Below are 21394 nucleotides of genomic sequence, written 5' to 3'. Positions count from 1 at the left end.
GTGTACCGGCTGGTGGTGGTGTGAGAGGCTGCATTTGGCTTCAGTGAAATTTTTTTCAAAGACTCTTTCAATGCATTTGCCTATTTCATGATGGGTGATTTATGCGTGCACCCACCCACACTGTGCTGTCCAGCAGTTTTTCATAAAAATATAATCTTTGTTATATTTTTCCCATTACCACGTAGTCCCCTTTTACCCCCCTCCCCTAGCAATCACCACACAAAAATATGGAACACTTCACGATTTGCGTGGCATCCTTGCACAGGGTCCATGCTACTCTTCCCTGTATCTTTCCAATTTTAGTGTATGTGCTGCTAAAGTGAGCACTGCTCAACAGTTTCTGACCAAAAGCAGCATGACCCCTGTGCCCTACTGGTGTGACTTTTTTTTGCTTCCCCGAATGAAAAAAGTCCTCAAAGGGAAACGTTTTGCTCATGCGGAAAAGGTGAAATAAAAAAAATGGTCAGATGCACTAAAAGGCATCAGAGTCGACTGTTCAAAACTGTCTAGAGCAGTGGAAAAAATGTCTCGGTAAGTACGCATCAAATAGAGAGTACTTTAAAGGTGACTGAAGTCTAAACATGTAAGGATACACAATTTTTTATAAATAAATTCTGGGTTTTTTTTGGGTCCCACCTCATAGAGCAATTCAAATCAAATATGCAAACACGCATGTTTGTTAACCAAACATGCCAAAATCTCAAACTACTTTACTGCTCTTTGCACATTCTAATTTTAAAAGAAGGGATTATATATCAGGTACACAAGTTGTTTGGAATTAAAAAAGGTAACACATCAAAGGAGAGAGATTTAAGACGGATCTTATATTCTTTTCAAACAAACAATACTGGAAACTATTAACTGATCTTCACAAAAATGACTTATGCAAAAATATCTTAAAGAGCCTTCTGAATGAGTGCATTTATAAAGTAAGCAAATACTTCCCTTTACAGGCATGGTGTATCAAGATTAGTTGGTGCACACACATAAATAAATAAAATAGCATACTTTCAGCACAAGTCAGATGTTCAATAATTGCTGACTGAATGTAAATACAATCTTTAATCAAACGGTAACCAATTGACTAGACTGCCTTTCTCAAAACAAATTCTAACATTTTGTAGAGAGAAATGACTCTGTCATAGACCTAAATTATTCTTACCAAATAAAAAAACAGACTATAAAATAAAAGGAGTTACAAATCCTAAGATAAATGCAGTTTCCTGTGATGACAAATTGGAATGCAGTGTAATTTGAGACAAACTGTTCCACAGGGTAGTTCAAAGGAGACTTCTAACAAATACCAGAGGGATTCTGTAATGATTCAGTAAAGATTCAGAAATAAGATAACAACAAAGGGGACAGTAGAGCTTACATCCCAAGAAATAAAAAGGATTTATATCCTTACAAAATGTTCCTGTCTTAATCTCTATTGAATTCTTTTAAATCTTATTTCCACACTGCATTACTAATCAACCCCTTACCTTCTCAGTTTCTTTTCATTAGCAGCTGTATCTGCCGTCATTGCTCTTAGAATTGCACTTATTAGAACAAATTTAAAACTGTCTCATAAAAATATTTTTTCCTCCACAATCTGTTTTTCAAATTGCATGAATTGGGGGCTTATCATGTACTCAGAAAATATTAATATTATATGAATTAAAATCAAGCTAAGCCCATAAAAAAGATTTAATATGCCTGAATACAAATTTTTTCCCCCCCACTTAAAGTTACCCCCACTGAAAAGGACATGGAGTCTTATTCTCTTTGGAAGACTTAAAATCAAAAGTAATTCTGAATGTGTGTTCAGACTTTACAAGTATGTACCTCAAACAACTAAGAAGTTGATATGATATGCTTTGGTAAACTCTGTCAGAAGGCTCAGAAAGGACGTAATGATGACAAATGTTGGTGTCAAAGATGTATGAGAGGACACGGAAACTGTTCTACAACTTAAAATTTAAGAAGTATTTTAGTGTAACATACAATTGACATTTAAAACTTTCACATGTATCTCTAAAAGCTTATATATTTTTTACTAAAAACCTTTTATTTGGGGAATCGTCATTGGGAAAGTGAGGGCATAGCCTTATATTTTTGGCTAGATTCAGAACTCAAGTTTTAGAGACATTTTTATGTTATACATATGAATGGAAGGTAGAGTAATATAATCAAAATATAAGAATATGAAAATTAGGTTGATTACCTCCTCAAAGAGACCTTCCAGGAACACCTCAGCTTATGTATCACCCATTCTTTCTTTAAAGTGTATTTTATTGATTATGCTATTACAGTTGTCCCAATTTTTCCCCCTTAGGCCCCCTCTGCCTGATATCCCCTTCCTTACAGAAATGTACCCCCGTCCCCAGCAGTTCATGTCCAATGGGTTGTGCATCAAACTTCTTTGGCTTTTCCATTTCCTGTACTACTATTAACATCCCTCTGTCTATTTTGTACCTACCAATTTTTATGCTTTTTTAATCCCTGTACCTTTTCCCCCATTCGCCCTCCCCCCCCTCAGCTGATAACACTTCAAATGATCTCCATACCTATGATTCTGTTCCTGTTCTAGTTTGCTTAGATTGTTTTTTTAGACTCAGTTGTTCACAGTTGTGAATTTATTCCACTACTTTGTTTTTCACATATCACTTATGGTGTGAAATGAATTATTTACCTGCTTATTATGTCTCTGTTGACTAGAATGAGAACTGCACCAGGCAGAGACTTTGTTTTGTCCTATGAAACTGAAGGCAGTAATGAAGTTTGTGAGCATGAGGGGAAAGGAGGAGGCAATGAAAGCAAAAGCAGGTGGAGTGGAGGGGGGGCTCCAGCAGTTTATTTAGTCTCTAAGTCAGGTCTCTGTGGGTTGGGTTGGTGTTCCTGTAATGGCTATATCTAAACCTAGGGCCATCCACATATTTACTCATTGTTCAAGATACACAAAAGGAACCTCCCCCCACCCCCAAACCAGATAAATCCTGGAATTCAGTTTCTTCAGATAATTCTTCTTCAAGTTCCAAAACAATAATATTTACAACCAACCAGGGATTTTTGGTGTATAATGCTAGTTCAATTTTAAATTTCTTCTATTCTTATTTTTAGAACCAGACACGTGCTCGAGGAGGAAAATACTACATTTTTTCACGGTCCATTTCAAAGTACAGATTACTAAGTATAACTGAATATTCAGATAAGATTGTTTTCATTTTTTGGAAGAAATTCAAACTTATGAAATAAAAATACCATGAAGACAGTATCAGTATCAACAGAATCTGAGAGTAGTTTAAAGAAAGCATCTTTAATTAGAATATTTAACTTTTGGTTTACCTAAAAGAAACATTTTTTAATAAATTTGTAACATATTTTTATAACCAAACACAAATCAAATGGCTGAGGCAATGTCATTTTTTGAATAACAGTTAAGATTATTGCTTTAATACCTGTTGAAGTGTTTTGATTTTTACACACTATTTTCAAATAAAACAACTATATGGACAAAAATATATGTGATCTTGATCTTGATATTGCTTTAGTTCTATAGCATTTTTTCAAATTCCTTTCTTTTGATTGCAGTTCTTTGCTTGACCTTTCTCTTTTAAAGATCTGTTTGTTAGAGAAGAACCCTAAGTATTCTGAATTCTATGCCGTTCAGTTAATGTGGCTAAAGAAACTTATCCTGGGGGTTATTAGTGCTTTCTAAATTCAAAATTCACTCTACAGTAGATATAGCTGAATTACTCTCTGTTTGGAGACCTGTGGTAGATAACAGTTTGCTAACTTAAAAAAGTTGGAGAGAACAATGAAAGTTAGCTATCTGTGCAAATTTATTACCACATTTTAGGGCCTGCTAGCACATGAGAAAATGCTATCTAGTTGTGAGGAATCAGTTTGACTGAAATCTCACAGCAAACAGGAATAGCTGTTGGTGGTCAGAGAGGTTTCTGAAGATCACAGTTATACACTATACCCTGTTGTTCTACAATGGTTATCATTAAGGCATTTTTTACTTTTGTGCATTATTGAAAAGGAAAAAAAAATTGTGACCCCAGCACTAAAAACTTGTATTTATGCTACATTATTTAAATAACTAACACAAAACTAGTAGCATAAGCTAAAGACATTGTTCCATATTATTTGCCACAAAATCATCAAAAACTGTTTAAATTATGAAATACAAATACAAAAGATAATATTGTAGAAAAGGCTGTTATAAAAAAGATGTGAAATGTGCTTTAATTTCAATATAATGAAATAAAACTGCTTCAAACAAATATTTTAAAAATTTCTACTCAACAACACTGAAAATATGTAAAAACTATTACAATATAATTTTATAAATAAAAATCAGAAAATATTGATTTAAAGCAATTTGCCATGCTGGACATAGTAAAATTGTAAACTACATAAATAAAATATCAAGAATTATAAAATTATTGTCCTGACAACCAATACAAGTAAAAAGAATCCTATTTTAATCTAAGTCAAATGGTATAACACTATCATAAACAATGTACCAAAAACATCAGAGACAAATTCTTAAGATTTTAGTACTTTTGCTTAACCTTAATCACAGTAAATGTCACATTTAACTCTCCTCATTCTATTAGAATAATCTCAAAGAAAATATATAACTGTAATAGCTGTGATAAGAACATTTCAAAAACAAATTTCAAAAAATCATGTTTCCAATGGCTAGGTGGATACTGAAAATAGCCTAGTTCCGAGTTCACTAAAATAAGTGCATGGGAATACTTATGGTATTTTAGATGTCAGAAACTGATTTCCCACTGCATTATATGATATGCTTTGTTGCAGTTAAAAACTGTATAAAATGTTATATGATTTATATTTCCTACCACACTTACATGTATTTAAAATGTTAACATAAAAGTATACAAGTAAAAATACTTGAAAAAACTTGTAAATCTCTCCTTTATTTCAGTGGACAGAAAACTGTTTCACCGTCCTAGATGAAAGAGCTCTTGATGTTGCCATGGAACTGGAAGAAAAAAACAAAACACAAAGATTTGAGAAAGTTAAAGACGCAAACTAATGGCACATAATAGTACAGTGGAGAGGAGAGGCCTGAGTTAAGTTAAAGCCAAAGAGATCAAAGTTTTAATCACACATCTGCCCTTCACTTGCCATGGGATCCTGAGAAAGTGATTTAAGCTTCCCTAAGAAGTTTCTTCATCTGCAAAAGAACAATGGTTTCTAATCTCTCTCGGGCATCTTATGAGAAATAAATGGAATCAAGGACACAATGTGTCTGGAACACAGGGCTCACTCAGTCCCTTCCTTTAGTTCCATTTATGGTGTTGAGCAGGAGCATCATGACCCACCCAGCAGGTAGTCACAGGGATTTTCACACCAAGAATATAGTTCCTGTAAGTATGTGAGGTAATCTCCACAGATTATTTGCACTCATGAAAACTAAATGATGTACTTATATTGCCTCCTAATTTTTTTAGAGTCATTTTTGGATACTATAATAAATAATCATTTCTCCTTTTTTTTCTCCTTTTATTTTCACTCAACTAATATAACCAAAGAGGTAACAATTAAAAATTTTAATTTGATTCGAGATATCCTTTTTAGCATCACAACAATTTAAGAACATTATTTTAAAAAAGATTTTATTTATTTATTTTTACACAAAGGGGAAGGGAGGAAGAGAGGGAGAGAAACGTCAGTGTGTGGTTGCCTCTCGTGTGCCCCCTACTGGGGGACCTGGCCCACAACCCAAGCATGTGTCCTAAACTGGGAGTCAAACCAGCTACCCTCTGATTTGAAGGCCAGCACTCAAACACTGAGCCACAGCAGCCAGGGCTAAGAACACTATTAAGAACACTAGAAAGTTCAAACTACAAGAATCTTTATGAAAACAGTTACATTCAAGATGTCTGCTTTAATTCATAGGTTTGCCACATCTATGCTTGGTGTATTCATCATTATAGCACATGGAGCAGCAGCAGTAATGTATCAGATTAACCAAAAAGGATTATATACTCCCCAGACCTTCCTTTAGAGTTTTTTCCAGATTTTTTTTGGTGAAAAATTCCCAGTCCTGTTTAAATTCATTTGGTGGGGCAGAGAAGGAAGGAAAGATACACAGATAACTGCAACATCACACAACATTCAGATGCCTTATCATGTTGAGAAGTGCACACAAAAAGTACTGTGGGAGAACAGTTCCAAATTCAATGTGGCTTGCGTACAGAAGTGAAAGCGGTGGGAAAGGAGGCTATATACACAGGATTGTGAAGGGCCCTGCATTCCAACCTAATTTGAATTTTATCCTATAGGTGTTAGATGCCAGTGTCAGCTCCAATGCAAAGGTGCCACTGTGACAAATTTCTTTTTTTTTTTCCCCTTCCTTGTTTGTGAAGCTCTTTTAGGTCAGGGGTTATTCCTTTTTTCTCTTTTAAAATTCATTTTTAAATTATAGTTGACATACAATACAGTATTAGTTTCAGGTGTACAATATAGTATTTATAAATTTATATACCTCAGGAAGTGATCACAGTGAGTCTAGTAACCATCTGTTACTATACACAGTTAATATGATATTGACAATATTCCCTATGCCGTCCTGATTAGGCTTTTTCCTTAGAAATAGATCTATGTTAATAGGCTGCTGAATTCAATTAATTTTTCTACTTAATAATTTGTAAGAAAGTGCAGGACTGAGACACAATCCTTGAATTTAAAAGAAATTCTCCTACATTTCTCTGGTTAAGACATGAAGAGATTAACTTCATTGACAGTATATTTTATTTCTAATGGTAGAATGCTTGGATGTTAGTGAATAGTTTCTGCAGAATTAATAACTGCTTTAAAATTATGCTTTAACTGGTAAATATACATTTCAATTTAATTTAAAAATCTATACTATAATCATTATATTTTACAAATAGAATTTATGTTCAAGGAAAAAATTTTCAAGTTCCAGTGGCAAACTACCAAGTTGTTCTATCAACACATCTTAACTCCATTTTCACTTCTGCCAAGGTGGTATATTAAAATACAGAAGAACAGTAACTGCTTTATCTGATTGAAGCTTCTTTTTCCACTTGTTATTTTTAACTCTATTTTTCTCCATTTATTAAAAAATGTATATGTTCCCAGTAGAAAAATACAGAAAAACACTTCCTACGTACCCCAAACTTTATCACTCAGAGGCAGACAGGTTGAAATGTTGGTGTACTTCAATTCAGTATTTCTATGCATTTCTTTGATTACATAGGTAAATTTATATGACATAGTTTTAAAAACTGTCATTAAAAACTTTAATAAACCCCTTAATTGTCAAAGTATATTTCATGGTACGAATTATAATTTTCTTAATGATTCCTGAAATTGAGTTTTGTTGAACACAGTAGTGATAAGAATTCTTTTTTCCCCTTCTTTAACAACATACCTGACAACATAATTTAACTCTACCTAATATTTGAACAAGTCTACATATCTGCACAGAAATATGACTGTTATGTATCATCACTTATAAATTCTATTTACATAAATATATGAATATGAAAGTAAAAACTCAATGCAAGCAAGCATTAAGACTTGTGGAACTCACCATAAGTCCAAAGAACTTGTGGAAGCACACCTAAATCAGGAGGGTAAGGGTATGCAGCTTGTGGAAGCAGCTGATAGGAAGCACACTGGGAAAAAGCTGGCTGCTGAACATTGGAAGAAACAGGCATCTGAGATGGAAAATACCTATTTGCTGGCATAAGGCCATATGCTCGTGGCTCCCCAGGGAAGTAACCAAAATATTGAGAGAGTAAAAGATTAGAATGTACATTTTGGACAGTGCTTGGAACTGCAGTCAAGATCTCAGAAGGTGGCTGTACTTCAAATGATGTTATGCCTTGGTAAGTCTGGGTAATGAAACTGCCATTGCTACTGCTGTAATGATAAACATACCAAGCACAGGAAGGAGAGAGTGTTCCAAATGAGTGTTCAGAAGAATTATATATTGGGGTACATGCAGCCTGTGGAAGCTCATTCCAATGTGTGGCAGCATTATGAGTTAGGAGTTTAGAATTTTTATTCTTCTTTTGTTCAGAAGAAGAATTTTTATTATTCTTTTGTTCTGCTGTTTGATTGACATTAAGGGTCATGTTCTCAGATGTTTCAACAGGTACAGTGCTGGGATTCAATGTATCCTTCACATATTTTTCTTTTGACTCAGTTTTTGCAGGTTGTGTTTCACTTATTTGTTGAAGAGGTATTTTGTTCTGGATAAATATGGGTTCTGGAGATTTAGTGCCTGTAGAATTTTTAACAGATGAGTTTACTATTTCATTATCTTGAAGTTCAAAGACAGTGCCATTCATTTCTAAATTGGCATGGATATCACTCACAAGACAGAAAATAGGCTTTGAGGGCACTAATGCATTAGACAGAAAAGTAGCATCAGTTCCTGATTTTATGTCTGAGGGATCTGGGGAATTGTTAAGAAGTTTCTTCTGTGAAGGTGTTTCATGGTCTTTTGAAAAGGTTCCATGTACACTTTTTTGGTCACAAAATGCAAAAGAAGAACAATCTTTCTTATCACTTTTTGTTTCAGCAGTACTAAAATTCACATTTCTTTTCTTCATGCTATTTACCTTTTCCTGATGTCCAGTGAATTCTTCTGAAGTATTAGATGAAATATTGGTTAAATCAATTTTTCCCTCTGACTTCAACACGCAAGTGTCTTTTAGGTTCTTTAAAGGTAAAGGTGAGACAGGCAGTGATCTTTGCATTTCAACCTTTTTTGGAGATCCATAGTTTCTTTTCAGATTGCCAGATGAACTTGGTCCTATTTCGCTTTCATTTTCAGGATGAGATCTTGTGGTCCTATTAAGTGTAATATGCAATAAAAGCCATTTTAAATATATAGTTGCAAAATTTTAATGTAAATATATTTGAAATTTTTATTCAAGAAAAGAGTTCTTAAGATTAGCACTTCTCTCTCTGTTGGCTGTGTACAAGTAACATATTTCCCCAGCTTTACTACCTTGGTTTGAATCTAGATACTTTTCCTGCAGAAGGTGGTATACTCCACATTTCAAATATATATTTTAAATATATACAGAGCTTCCAATCTTGTAAAAACTTATTTTATGCTTTGGATATTTCCTGATAGAGACCTTTAGAAATAGAAAAGCATCATCATTCGATTCTTTTAGTGTAGATTCTAGTTCATATGCCTCCAACCCACTGACAAGATTCTTTACTTAACACATGGCTACACATCTAACTGGTAAACTACCGAACATGCCCTGCCCCTCCAAGGTCTTCTGTTATCATCAACAACTAAGATGTTTTGTCTGTTCAAAGTCGAGAGCAGAAGAAGCAAACCTCCAAAATTCCTTGCTAATTTAATATTCCTGTCATTCCTACATAAATGCGGACAGTTTCAAGAAGGCTGAAGGAAGCATCCATTATGGGAATGTACAGAACGAAACACTTAATACAGGTCCCCAAGGTAAATGTATCTTTTGGTGTCTCATCAAATTCTTTTAATTACATCTGGAAAAGAACATGCTGAAAAGAAAAAGTAACTCCTCCTCTACAGTCAAGCGAAATTAATCTTAGGCCTTGAATTTGTATTTTCCACTTGCGAAATTAAAAGTTCCACATTTTACTTAATCCAGTTTCCCTCAGAAGCACTTTAATGACAACTAGATTGCCATCTAACACCATATAACACTTTGACACAGTTTCCAGAAAGTACAATTTTGACTTTATCACACTTCCAATGATGGTTCAGTGATGCCCCACCTGACTGACACCTGCCTGTGTCGTCTGTCCTTCTATGCATTTTCTCAGAGGATATTCTTCCATGAAGATAACACCCTTTATTAACCTTATTATTAATTTTTCTGCTGGGTGAAACCAAATTTGCTTCTTTGAGTGGCAAATACCACCTATACTTAGTTACCCAAACCAAGATGATTATAGAACTTGTTTGTATGTTGTTCTTCTACCAGCCTATTATTTTTTATACCACTACATAACCATTCAAAGTTATATGTGCCAGGAAATAAAATGCTGCATTTAAAGGAGTAAAACCAAGTAAAACATAAATGAGGGTGTAGTTTTTGTATTTTATATTATTTTCCTCTATAAAATGAAAAGATGAAAGAAAATGAAACTTATCATAAACTGAAAATCTTAGCGAGCTGAGTAAGACAAGTGATGGTCAACAAGTCCAGTGGCGGCATTCATGTCCAAGTAAGAAAAATATCAACAATATAGTGAGATTTTCCTAAAAATAATTCAGTTTAAAGAGTTAACGCTTTCTTTTGAAATCACGACCTGTGTATATTATAGTGTTAAACATCGTTTAATGAAACACTAGTGTGTTTATGTGTGTCTATGACTAAGCTCCCACTTAGTAATATTAAGTTGGCAATTTATATCTTTTTAGCCCATTTTGAAATGTGATGGTCTCTAAAGTTCACAAGTTTAAAAAAATCTAATCACTTGTCCTATTCTTTTAAGCCATTTTTAGTAAAATTCATCACTAAGCACCATCAGTTCTTTAAGTAATGTCTGTCAAATATGACTTTTACTCTTTTATTATTAAAATGTTACTCTTCTAAGTCCTGGCTGACTTACAACTTCTAACTGTACTCAGAATCTCTTTTCCCTTTGCATCTTTTTAAAAATACATTTCACAGGACACTATCCTTCAATACTTACAGAATAAAGTTCATTATCATTAGGTCTTACTCAATAAACTGCATAATCTCAAACAACCTCCTTCCTCTTTAGATTACTCTTGTCCCCTAAATGACATGTATGATCCAGCACAGGTATACATAAATAAATGGTTTAGTCTTTCTCCTTAGTATGTGCTCAGTTTTGTTTAGTTTTTCTTCAGATACGGCAGACAGCAACAACTCCTACCTTGGATGCTTGAACACTGCCTTTTCTCTGTTGATTTTTGTGACTCCTTTTTCGTTAACCTAAGTTTAAAAGATACAAAGTAAAGCTGCATTGGTGATGGTTTAAAATATAGTATAACTATTTATTATCTTAATAGCAGATATTTGCAATAACTAGTTCTGTCGTCATCTAAAATGCACTAACACTACATTCATTAATGATCCTCTCCTTCAAAAAGCAGTGACTCTGCCAGACTTCCCATATTTCATTAATGTTTGGAGACACTTAAAAGAAATTTGCAAAATTATTATTCTCATATTTTATAACAAATCTTGGAGTCCATTTTACCACTGTGCCCCCTCTTTTATACTTTTTAGTAATCTAGTCACTGAGCCCCACTGTAAGTAATATCTGTCAAACATAGATTTTCCTTTCTTATTCTGTAAAACAGCACCCTTTTCTAAGCCCTGGATGACTTACTACTTCTAACTATACTCAGAGTCTCTATCTTTAAATTACTGAAAATCCATGTTTCACAGGATACTATCCTTCAACATTTAGAGAATGAAATTCAAATTCCTTAGGACATTTCATAATCTGAAACAATCTCCATCTGTAGCTTGTCCACTAAGTTAAATTTTTTGTTCCAGGCTTACTTTTAAACTTATTTCTCAAGAAAGGTCATTAAGCATTGAGTCTTTGCTCATGTTACTTTCCAAATTAAGATACCTTCTTCATTTTTACAATCATCTGGCAACATTTTTTACCTTAAGACAAGGCTGTGTGTTATTCCATGAAATCAACACATATACCTTCCACCTTTTTTTTTGTTGTTATTGTTCTTCTCAATACTTACAACACCTTTTCAGTATCACCCTCTTTTTACCCAATGTGAAATACACAACTTGTGTTCTTGTGTTTTGGAAGTATGTTTATAAAGTGGTTGTTTATTATGCATTTTCCTAGAAACACAATGTAATACCTAATGATTAGTTTCCTAGTCTCTACAGCTGATGAATACAGTTAGAGTAAGCTGAGAAAAAAAATCCTACTTTTCATTTTGCATATTGGTTTTTCACCACTTCTGAACTCAGAAATTCTTGAAAATTTCTAAGAGAAGCCTCTGAGAGCACAACAGAGGCACCTGTTAGCAGAGACTGCCTGGCTTTGCATCTGGGCTCTCACATTTAATAACAACCCTGTGACATCAGGAAAGCTATTTAACCTTCTATGTCTCAGTTTCCTTACCTTTTTTAAATTAAAGATTTTATTTATATTTAGAGAGAAGGGAAGGGAGGAAGAAAGAAAGGAAGGAAACATCTATTAGTTGCACCTTGTACGCGCCCAGACCAGAACTGACCCTGCAACCCTGGCGTATGCCCCAACTGGGAATTGAATTGGAGACCTTTCGCTTTGCCAGATGACACCTGATCAATTCAGCCATACTAGTGAGGGCTCAGTTTCCTTAACTATAAGAAAGAAAATAACAGTGCCTATATCATAAGGCTTTTGTGAATAATAAAGAGTTAATACACATTTGTATTAATATTACAACAGTACCAAGAACATAAAAAATTCTGTATAAAATTTGTCACATGAAATATGTTTATGCAGGACTTCTAACACCTTCAAAATAATCTATTTAAAAATATCTGTCCTATTTCTCCATGTGGATAATGGTAAAAAACACAGGCTCTCTTAGGCAGTTTTTAATATTCACTACATTAACCATGTAGGCTTGTTATATAAAAGCTACTCAATAAATACTTGGTCATTCACTTAACTCACATGCATGATGTTGGACTTCCCCTGAAGAAGCAATTAAAATTAACGTAATTCCAAGAAATGTTTTTTCTAAGTTAAATAATCTGTACATTTAAAGGACATTTGCAAGGTCTCATATACACAAATCATTTATATTTTATAGATAATATAAATTATTGAATCCAATGCTTTAGTAAATTCATTCTGCAAGGCAATATGTAAACCATGATCAATTTTTACAATTTGGCTAACTAATTTGCTTAAAGACTAGACTTGTTCTCAAAACTACGTATTTTGTTTTAAAATGTTTGTTACCTTTTGTTTTTTACAACTGGAAACAGTAGTGTTTTTGTCTTGTTCCGGAGAGTCTTGACATTTGTCTACAGTGATACGTCGTTTTCTAGAAGAATTTGAAACATTTTTTATCACGCGCTCTGAAATTGAGGGTACCGTCATACAAGTACTGGATTTGTTGATATTCCTCCTAGGTTTTACATGAACATTCATTTTTTCGTCTCTCTTTACTTGGAAAGTGTTCTCTCTGTTATGCAGCATTTGGCACAGGATGAAGGAAAGGGTTAATTCAGCATTCTTCGCACATATTATCTTCATATGTTCAATAGTTTTCATGACTTTCACAGTATGGGCCATTTTTCCTAAATCTTTCCGTGAGGCAGCCAATAAATTTTTGAGCAGTGTAGAAAACTGATTGTAGTTGTATTCTAACTGTGTCATAGTGCTTCCATAATTTATAGATGCTATACATGGCACAAAGTCAATATATGTGGAAATGGAATACTTAGACTTCTTTAGAAGTTTCTTAATTTCTGAAAGTTCTTCAAGTTCTCTTGAGAACAAATGAAGAGCATATGAGCAATTAACAGCTTCATTATATTTGTAGGTAATATCCAAATCTTTCTTAAGTTCAGAAATAGCAGTCTCTATCACTTTCCAAAGATGATCTGTTGAGTTATCTTTAAGAAATGAGAAAGAAGCCATTTTTTCTTGGCAGTGAACAAGCTCAGGAAGAAGTGACATATCAAACCAAAGCATACCTCGAAATCTTTGTTTATCTAGTTTCTTTGCCATTGAGTTTTTAAGAAAGTGAACTGTTTCTGAGAGCATGGCTATTTCAATATAGGTTTCAGTGGCTGCAGGTTTTAAAATTATTGCCTCACAGTTGTGGTTTTCAATCACATCCAAAACGTTTTCTTCTGTGATAAAAATATCATCCCTGTTATCTTCTTGCAGCATCTGGAAACATTTTTTTAAAACTTCTAAGTGATCAGTACATCTCAAAGTGAGTTCCTGTAACTTTTTTAAGTCTGCAAATTTAGCTTGGTCCAATATTTCACTAATACAACAGATATCTGGGTGTGAAATTGAAGTACTGTTAAGCCTACAGTTGTCTATGTTAATTTTTGCTTTGTTTAGTAGATCATCTGACTTCTTGGAAGTCATCATAGTATTCTCCTCAAACCCAATATTGGAAATTTGTTCACTGCTTAAATCTTTAGACAATGTATCATATATCTCTTGCAATTTAGAAAAAGAATGTTGATTCATCTTGAGTAGTGTTCCTTTGTTCTTCTGTCCTGAGTATTTTTTGCTGAAAGACTGTTTCTTCTCTTTCCAAACAAGACTTTTTGCAGCATCAAAAAAGATATGTTCCAGACCAAAAAGAGATATATTGATACCTACTGCCTCACTGCTCTTGATGAAATTAACTTTTGAGGAGATCATTTCAATGATAATCCACAAATGGTCTCGTTTTCCTGGATAGGAATCAACTTTAGGAGAGTCCCCATACATACTGATTAGCTTTAAAGTACTTTTTCTTAAGGTTTCTAGGTCTCCTAAACTATCTCCAAAGTTAACCCCACAGGTAAATGGAACAGAAAGAGTAAAGTCAAAACAATCTGAACAATGCCTCAATATTGCTTCACACTCTTTAATCTGGCGTTTGCATTTTAAGAATGCATAGTACGAATTGTTTTCCTTTTTGGTATCTCCTAATAATTCAATTAATTGATCGTGATAGTTCTGCAACTCACAGAATGCATTATATTTTAGCCTTCCTTGAAAAGCAGGATAGAAATTGGATTGTTGTTGAAATCCACGTGGCCTGCCAAGCAGCTCACTGTACAATGTCTCATCATACCAAAGCAAGCTTCGGAATGTCGGTTCACCTCCTAAGAGCCTTTTTTTGTTTTCAATGAATTGAATAGTTTCCATCATCATTTGGAGTTCTACCAAGGAGTCAACAGCACATGGTTTTAATTTGTGTTTGCAATTATTCCACAGGTTTTTTTCTACCAAGAGTTCTCTTGAAATCAAGATTTGCTCAAGCGAACATTCTTGTTTTTTTTCAAAAGCTTCAACAAATAACGGGAGAATACTTTGACAAACCTTAGCTTCTTCCTGTAGTTTCTGCAAAGATGATGCTTCATCTGCCCTCCTCAAAATTTGAGCAAGCCTAGCTGTAAGACCTGAATGATCAGCTGAGCAATGTGTTTCTTTTAATTTATTCATGCACGATGTAGGATTCTTCTGAGGAGTAGAGACTTTGGAGGTTTCAGAGTGAGCACGTAAAAAAGGCATATGATTAACTCCTAATATGTCTGGTTTGGAATTACAGGCTAGTTCTGAATGCAAGGTAGAATCAGACTGAGAGTCAACACTAACTTTAACTTGCCCCTCTTTCTTTCGATCATTAAGCTGATTAGAAACTGTGTTATTCAAAGAGATTGCCTCAGTATTCTTAATGCTTCGATGAGAATCAATCAAGTTATTTTTAATTGTTTTCTCGCTTATGTAGGCGTCATCTGCTACAGTTTTATGCTTTTGATTTCTGTACTCATTCTTAACAGTTGATCTTTTGGTCATGCTTTTTTTGTGAACCGAATCTTTGGCTTTTTCAGTTTGTTTAATTTTCCACATTTTTCTGTCCAGAATGTTTTTCTTTGAAGTACATTTTTTTGAAGAACCCTTTATATCATCTTTTAGGAGTAGAGAACTATCACTAAGAAAAAGTCTCTTCATTGTATTTTCCCTGTAACTTTTACTTTCTTCAGTTACTGGTATGAGATCCAACTCAGAATTCTCAATAACATGTGTTTCATTCCTGTCTGTATGGACACAACTACTTGGATACCATTGTTCTGTCTTTAGAAGCTTCTTTCTACTACATTCTTGCTGACAGTGTGGAACATTGGTGCATGTTGAAAAAGAATCTACAGCAAAAGCTCTCTGTTCATCCAAATATGTTTTTTTAGATTCTCTCTCATTATCTGTCACTGGAGCAGCTGCTAATTGAGGAAGAGTATTACACTTTTTGCTTGTTATCAGAGTTTGAGGTAATGGGTCCAAATGGACATTTCTTGTGATAGTGCCTGGTGTGGCGTTTTTACTAGGAGATGTCCATTTTTCTAGAAAACTTACTTCCAGGTTTCTTTTATAACCAGGTGAAATAAGGTTATCTGGTTTGTAGTTATCAACATTCAAAAAGTGCTTCACATCTGATTCTAAGACTGAAATAACTATGTCAGTTTTCACTTTTGTGTGAGCTATACAAGTTGCATCATAATTTTCGTCTGAGTTAAAACTTACATTGTTTTCTTTTATGCAACTTAAAGATACTGAATTAGTTTTATTTATTACTTCAGCAGCCTCAGCACTTTCTATTACTGTATCTTCATTATTATGTGCTAAATGGTTCTCGGGCTTTTCATATTTATTAATGTTAGATAAAGACTTTATGTCAACTTGATGTTCTTTTTTAGTTAGTTTTTTATCTGGGCAATCTGGAAAAAACAGACACCCCATTTTTCCAGAAAAGGGTTGAAGTTCCAAGGATTCTGGATTTTTCATATAGATATTGTTATGAGTTGACTGACTTGTACTTTGGGATGTGGAGCCCGGAGTTAACTGTGATTCAGGATATTCTTGATCACAAAATTCTCCCATGTGAATAGTGCTGTGACTCCTGGAGACACTGTTGGCCACATTTTTCTTAGAAAAGGACTCTCTGGTTTTCTCTTCACTTGTTCTATCAAATTGGCACTTTGATACATGAGTTAATGATTTATTAATTTCAAATCCCAAAGCTCTTTTCTCTCCTGATTTGTCATATTTTCTTTTTGGAAAAAAATGCTTAGTTGAGTAATATCTTCTTTCAGAAACAGAACCATAACCTTGAAGGTCACAAATTTCCCAGAAATTATTGCATATTATTTCATATGATTTTGGTAATGGACCCTTTCTTGTTTCTCCCACTTTAGCTATAAGTTCCAAAGATGTGTTAACTCTTCTGTGAGCTTTTTTTAAGTAAAGAAGAGCACTGTCAAGTTTTTTGGAAAGACATTTGCTTTTGCATAAAGATACTTCACTATTTAGAATGTCCAGGACACTTCGAATGTGTTTTTCCGACTGTGAAAAGGTTTTAATTCGTCCTTCAGATAATGAAGAAAAACATTCAGATGAGTCTCGATTGGTTAGCCTCCGCTTCTTTTCACTAAGTTCATGATGTAGTAAGCTCTGGTCCCTAACAGGTGTACGTAGCTTTCTTTTGCTAATTCTTGATTCTGTGTCTCTTTTACTTCTCGTATCACTGCAAACAGTTTTTGAATTTGTAAGGGAACATCTGGATTCATTGTTTATTGTGACACTTGGAGGTTCACTAGGCGGAGGTCCACTGCTTTGTTCTTTAGACATATGATTCATGTGTATATTATCACTAAAGTCAAAAGAAAGTGAGATTCCAGATTCACTCACTATTCCTGATTCTTGCTTTATATTACCAAATTCATCTGCAAATGAGTAACGTGAATTTTCACAACACTGGGAGTACATTTCAAGTCCAGGAACTTTCCCCTCCTCTTCACTTATTTCTGGTTTTGTGGCTTCAGTCATGTATTTGCAAATACTATCTTTCAATGAAAAGGACTTAAAAGTGGAACTGATTCCTGGCGTAAGTGTATTAGTAATTGTAATTTGTAGATCTGGAAGTAAAATTGGGTTGAAGAGCTCTGCTTTGTTTTTTTGTGTAGAGGCATAATCAGAGTAATGTTGATCACTATGCTCCATTCTTGTGGTGCTTCTCAAAACTTCCTTCTCCCCATTATTGCTTCCTACAAGACTTTCCCAATCAATACGAGATTTCAATTCCTCATATATTGCCCCAAACTCTTCATACAGTGCATTTTCATGGCTATGAGTATCTTGTTGAGATGGAAAAGCATCATCACACTCTTCTGATACTACTTCAATCTCACTTTCCAATTCAATACTTTGAAGAACTACATTATCACCTACTGGCTTATGAAATGAGTTGTGTGATTTATTTTTATCCATATTCATTTCATAATCAGAAACCTTACATTTTACAAACCCCAAATCTGGACTCTCAGAACAAGTTTGTTTAAATTTGTGTCTTTGGTGATCTTCATTTGTTTCTAATGTGGGCACTACTGTATCATCTATCTGTAATATAGCATTTGAGGCTAAATGCTCTGAAGAACCTGAGATTTTGCAAATATTGGGATGCTTTACACTCCTTACAGTATTTCGTGTATCTTTTTGTTTTATGGCAGTGAGAGTATCTTCAGTTTCTAATAATGTAGTTTCTTTTGATACATATTTTTCCCCCTGAGGCAAATTAAATGTAGTAAATTCTTCAGAGTTCAGATTTTCTACATTATCGTAATTTTTATTCTCCCATCTTTCATCTATAATAAAACTTTTGTTTGTATGAAAACCCTGCCTCTCATTTCCACATATATTTTCTATGTTGTTTTCTGTAGATGAAACAATGTCTTTCCCTTTGGCCTCATTTTGGTTTTCTTTATCATCTCTTTGTTCTTCGAAACTAACAGTGAGGTATATATCATTATTCAACTGTGCATTACAAAACAGAGTATGACCTTGACCTTTATTGTCAACTTGAGAAGTTCCAAAGTCTCTCTGAATCGTTTCTAATAACATTGGATCATTTTTATTTTTTCTATTGATACATGTATGTTCTCTTGCCATGCTGCAGTTTGAATTGTCATAAGCTGTTTTAATGTCATGAGATAATATAACTAAATTCATTGGTAGGTCTTTGACCCGGGAAATGTCTTTTGCTTCCTGGAAAGCATCGGTTATAATGCTAACACAGTTCTGATTTGTTCTTTCTAATTTCAGTTCCATTAGTTTTTGAGAAATGGCAAAATTGCTATGAATGTCATCTTCATTCTCCAAACAGTGTTGAGGATGCTTTTGTGAAAGGCTCTCCACTCTTGGAGTAAGATTATTTTGTAATTCCAATGGTAGATAACCTAGCTCATAATTTGTGGTAGGTATGGAAGATTTTGATATTTTTAACTCCTGAGGGATTAATCTTTGATCACATTCCCCCCCCAAATAATTAAGACTTTCATCCTCTTTGTATTCTTGGTGCAAAGAAATGCTATTATCTGTTGGACTGATTTTTGTTTCATTAGTACAATAATTATCAACCTTTCCCCACAAATTTTGCTTTGCTACGTGTTTGGAACCATCTTCTAGGCCAGTGAAGTTTCTCACTTTTCCAATGTTTTGAATGTACTCATGTATACTTTCTTCCTTTTGGAACTGAAAAACTGCAGACATCTGGTAATTAGTCTGACATGTAGTTTTTAAATTAGAAGACTCTGATTCCTGAGAAATGTGATTGTTATATCCTTTTGTACAAGTATTCACTGATTCATAAGAGTTATGTGGCTCACTATTTTGTTCAATTAAAAGTGGGACGTTACTTCTCTGTTGAGATCTCTGGGTTTTTTCCGCACTGTGTTTTTGGTTCTTAACTTCTGGAACTCCATTTGACAAACACATAGGGAAAGAAAAATTGTCTTGGTCCTGACATTGTCCTGCCATAGTAATTTTATTGGGAGTTGCATAATAATCACAGTCCTGAGAGCCCATGTTGTGAGCCTGAGCTTGTGAATCATCAAAAGAAATTTTGAAGCAAGATGCATCCGAACAATTAGTAAGAATAGCATCATCACCAGGCATGACTTTAGATGAGAAGGCAGAATTAGTTGGCATAGTGAGGTTAATTCCTGAATTAACAAAATCTAAACTCTTTTTAAATGGCAAAATGTTATTTAAACCTGTAATATTACTATGTTTTTCCACACTTTCTTCTCTCCTAAGTCTTGGGTCTTTGATGAATTTTGAAGTAATAACTGTGCTTGAGCCAATATTGTTATGAAAAGTAGCAGGATTTTTAAGATGTGTCAAATTTAACAGGTCACCATTAACATTTTCTTTGGTATCACTGGAAATAAATGAAAGACCTGAATCATCTGCTTGTACTTGAGAAGTGTCTTTACATTGTGTTAAATTGTGCTTCATCTGTCCACTGTGTGTTTCAATTACAGAAATGTCTCCATTTTGCACATTTTCATAGGAATTAGCAGTATTTGAGTTGGAAGAATTTATCTCTGAACTTAGTGCACTGCATGAACAATTTTCCTGAACAAACGGATCTATAGGTTTTCTGAAATGCTCAAAGATGATAGTAGCATCTTTTCCTTTTCCAATTCTTTTGGCCACTGTACAGTTATTTAGACAGCATGTCCTTTCTGTGGAAATAAAAAGAAAGTAAGCAAATATAGGAAGAAAAAGTATTTTTACAGACAACCCTATTAAAAATGTTTAATTTAAATTTCATCAAATAACCTAGCGATGATTAAACTATGTTATCACAGTAGAAGCAGCAAGGAGAGCAAAAGATGAATAACAAATGAATAAATTATAAATGATGAAACATGAAATTGGTCCTTAAGACTTTACCAAAGAAAAGTATTTGACATAAAAAAATTGCATTCTGTCAAATACTAAGAAATAGAAAAATTAAATAGGAATAAAAATATGTTATATACCAGGTATTTCTCATATTAATTTCCTATATTCAGGTATTTAATAGTATCTACATATTAATAAGTAAAATTGTCTCCTTCTACCTAGTTACCTTACTTTATCTCCCTCTAACACCAGAGAACAAAAAACAGAAAGGAAAAAGAAATGAGATAGGGAACTAAGGAAGAAGAGATAAAAAAGGTTCCACAAAATCCTTCCCAGGAGCCAAAAGCAAACTACGGCGGCCCCTGCTGCACAGTTAAATAAGTATTTGGGCAAATAATATGTAAATAAAACCTGGAAAATAGAACAAAATTTTTCTTTTATAATTTATAAAAATGTATTTCTAAAATTTCATAAACTTTATGGAATCATAATAACAAAGGAATTTATAAAAGTGTGTATTTAGCAAGTAAAATGTTCAGAGAGCACTCATAGCTAAGTCATACCATAAAAGTATCTTTATTAAAACAAATAAAGTTGAGAAATTAAACATTAATGATGAGAAATTCCTTCTGAGATATATGACATATGTAAGTTTAATCGTATCACTGGGAAGTAACATGAAGTTCTTTTTCACGATATATTAAAAGATTGTTGAAAACTTGTAAATTATACAACCGTTTGTGATTACATTTTTAAAATCAATATATTTTATTGATTATGTATCATTACAGTTATCTCAGTTTTTACTCCTTTGCCCCCCTCCACCTGGCCATCCCCCATTCCCTCTGGCAGTCCCTACCCTTACTTCACCTCCATGGGTCATGCGTGTAAGTTCTTTGGCTACTCCACTTCCTATACTGTTCTTAACATCCCCCTGTCTATATTCTGTAACTACCTATTTGTACTTCTTAAT

General features: G+C 33.9%; 1 protein-coding gene and 1 non-coding gene across 3 annotated transcripts in view; both read right to left on the bottom strand.

The window, feature by feature from the left end:
• Positions 1-221: 221 nt before the first annotated feature.
• On the bottom strand, positions 222-327 carry LOC114508983. Its single transcript, XR_003685560.1, has one exon. It is a non-coding gene; the product is annotated as a U6 spliceosomal RNA (small nuclear RNA).
• A 2307-nt stretch (positions 328-2634) lies between these two features.
• TEX15 (testis expressed 15, meiosis and synapsis associated) overlaps positions 2635-21394 on the bottom strand; it is a 53960-nt gene continuing 35200 nt past the window's right edge. Inside the window, exons 6-9 of one of the 2 annotated variants that reach the window (XM_028526689.2) lie at positions 12967-20258; positions 10909-10967; positions 7583-8850; positions 2635-4999 (exon numbers count right to left, since the gene is read on the bottom strand). In XM_028526689.2, coding sequence (XP_028382490.1) covers positions 4959-4999; positions 7583-8850; positions 10909-10967; positions 12967-20258 — 8660 coding nt within the window. In that variant the 3' untranslated portion in view covers positions 2635-4958. The remainder of the gene's footprint in view (positions 5000-7582; positions 8851-10908; positions 10968-12966; positions 20259-21394) is intronic. The other variant, XM_036011645.1, reaches the window with a different exon arrangement.

Source organism: Phyllostomus discolor, chromosome 11 (assembly GCF_004126475.2).
Source record: "Phyllostomus discolor isolate MPI-MPIP mPhyDis1 chromosome 11, mPhyDis1.pri.v3, whole genome shotgun sequence".
Classification (NCBI taxonomy): Eukaryota; Metazoa; Chordata; class Mammalia; order Chiroptera; family Phyllostomidae; genus Phyllostomus; species Phyllostomus discolor.
The sequence above is the reverse complement of the archived record's forward strand: the minus strand, read 5'-3'. Positions and strand labels throughout refer to the sequence as shown.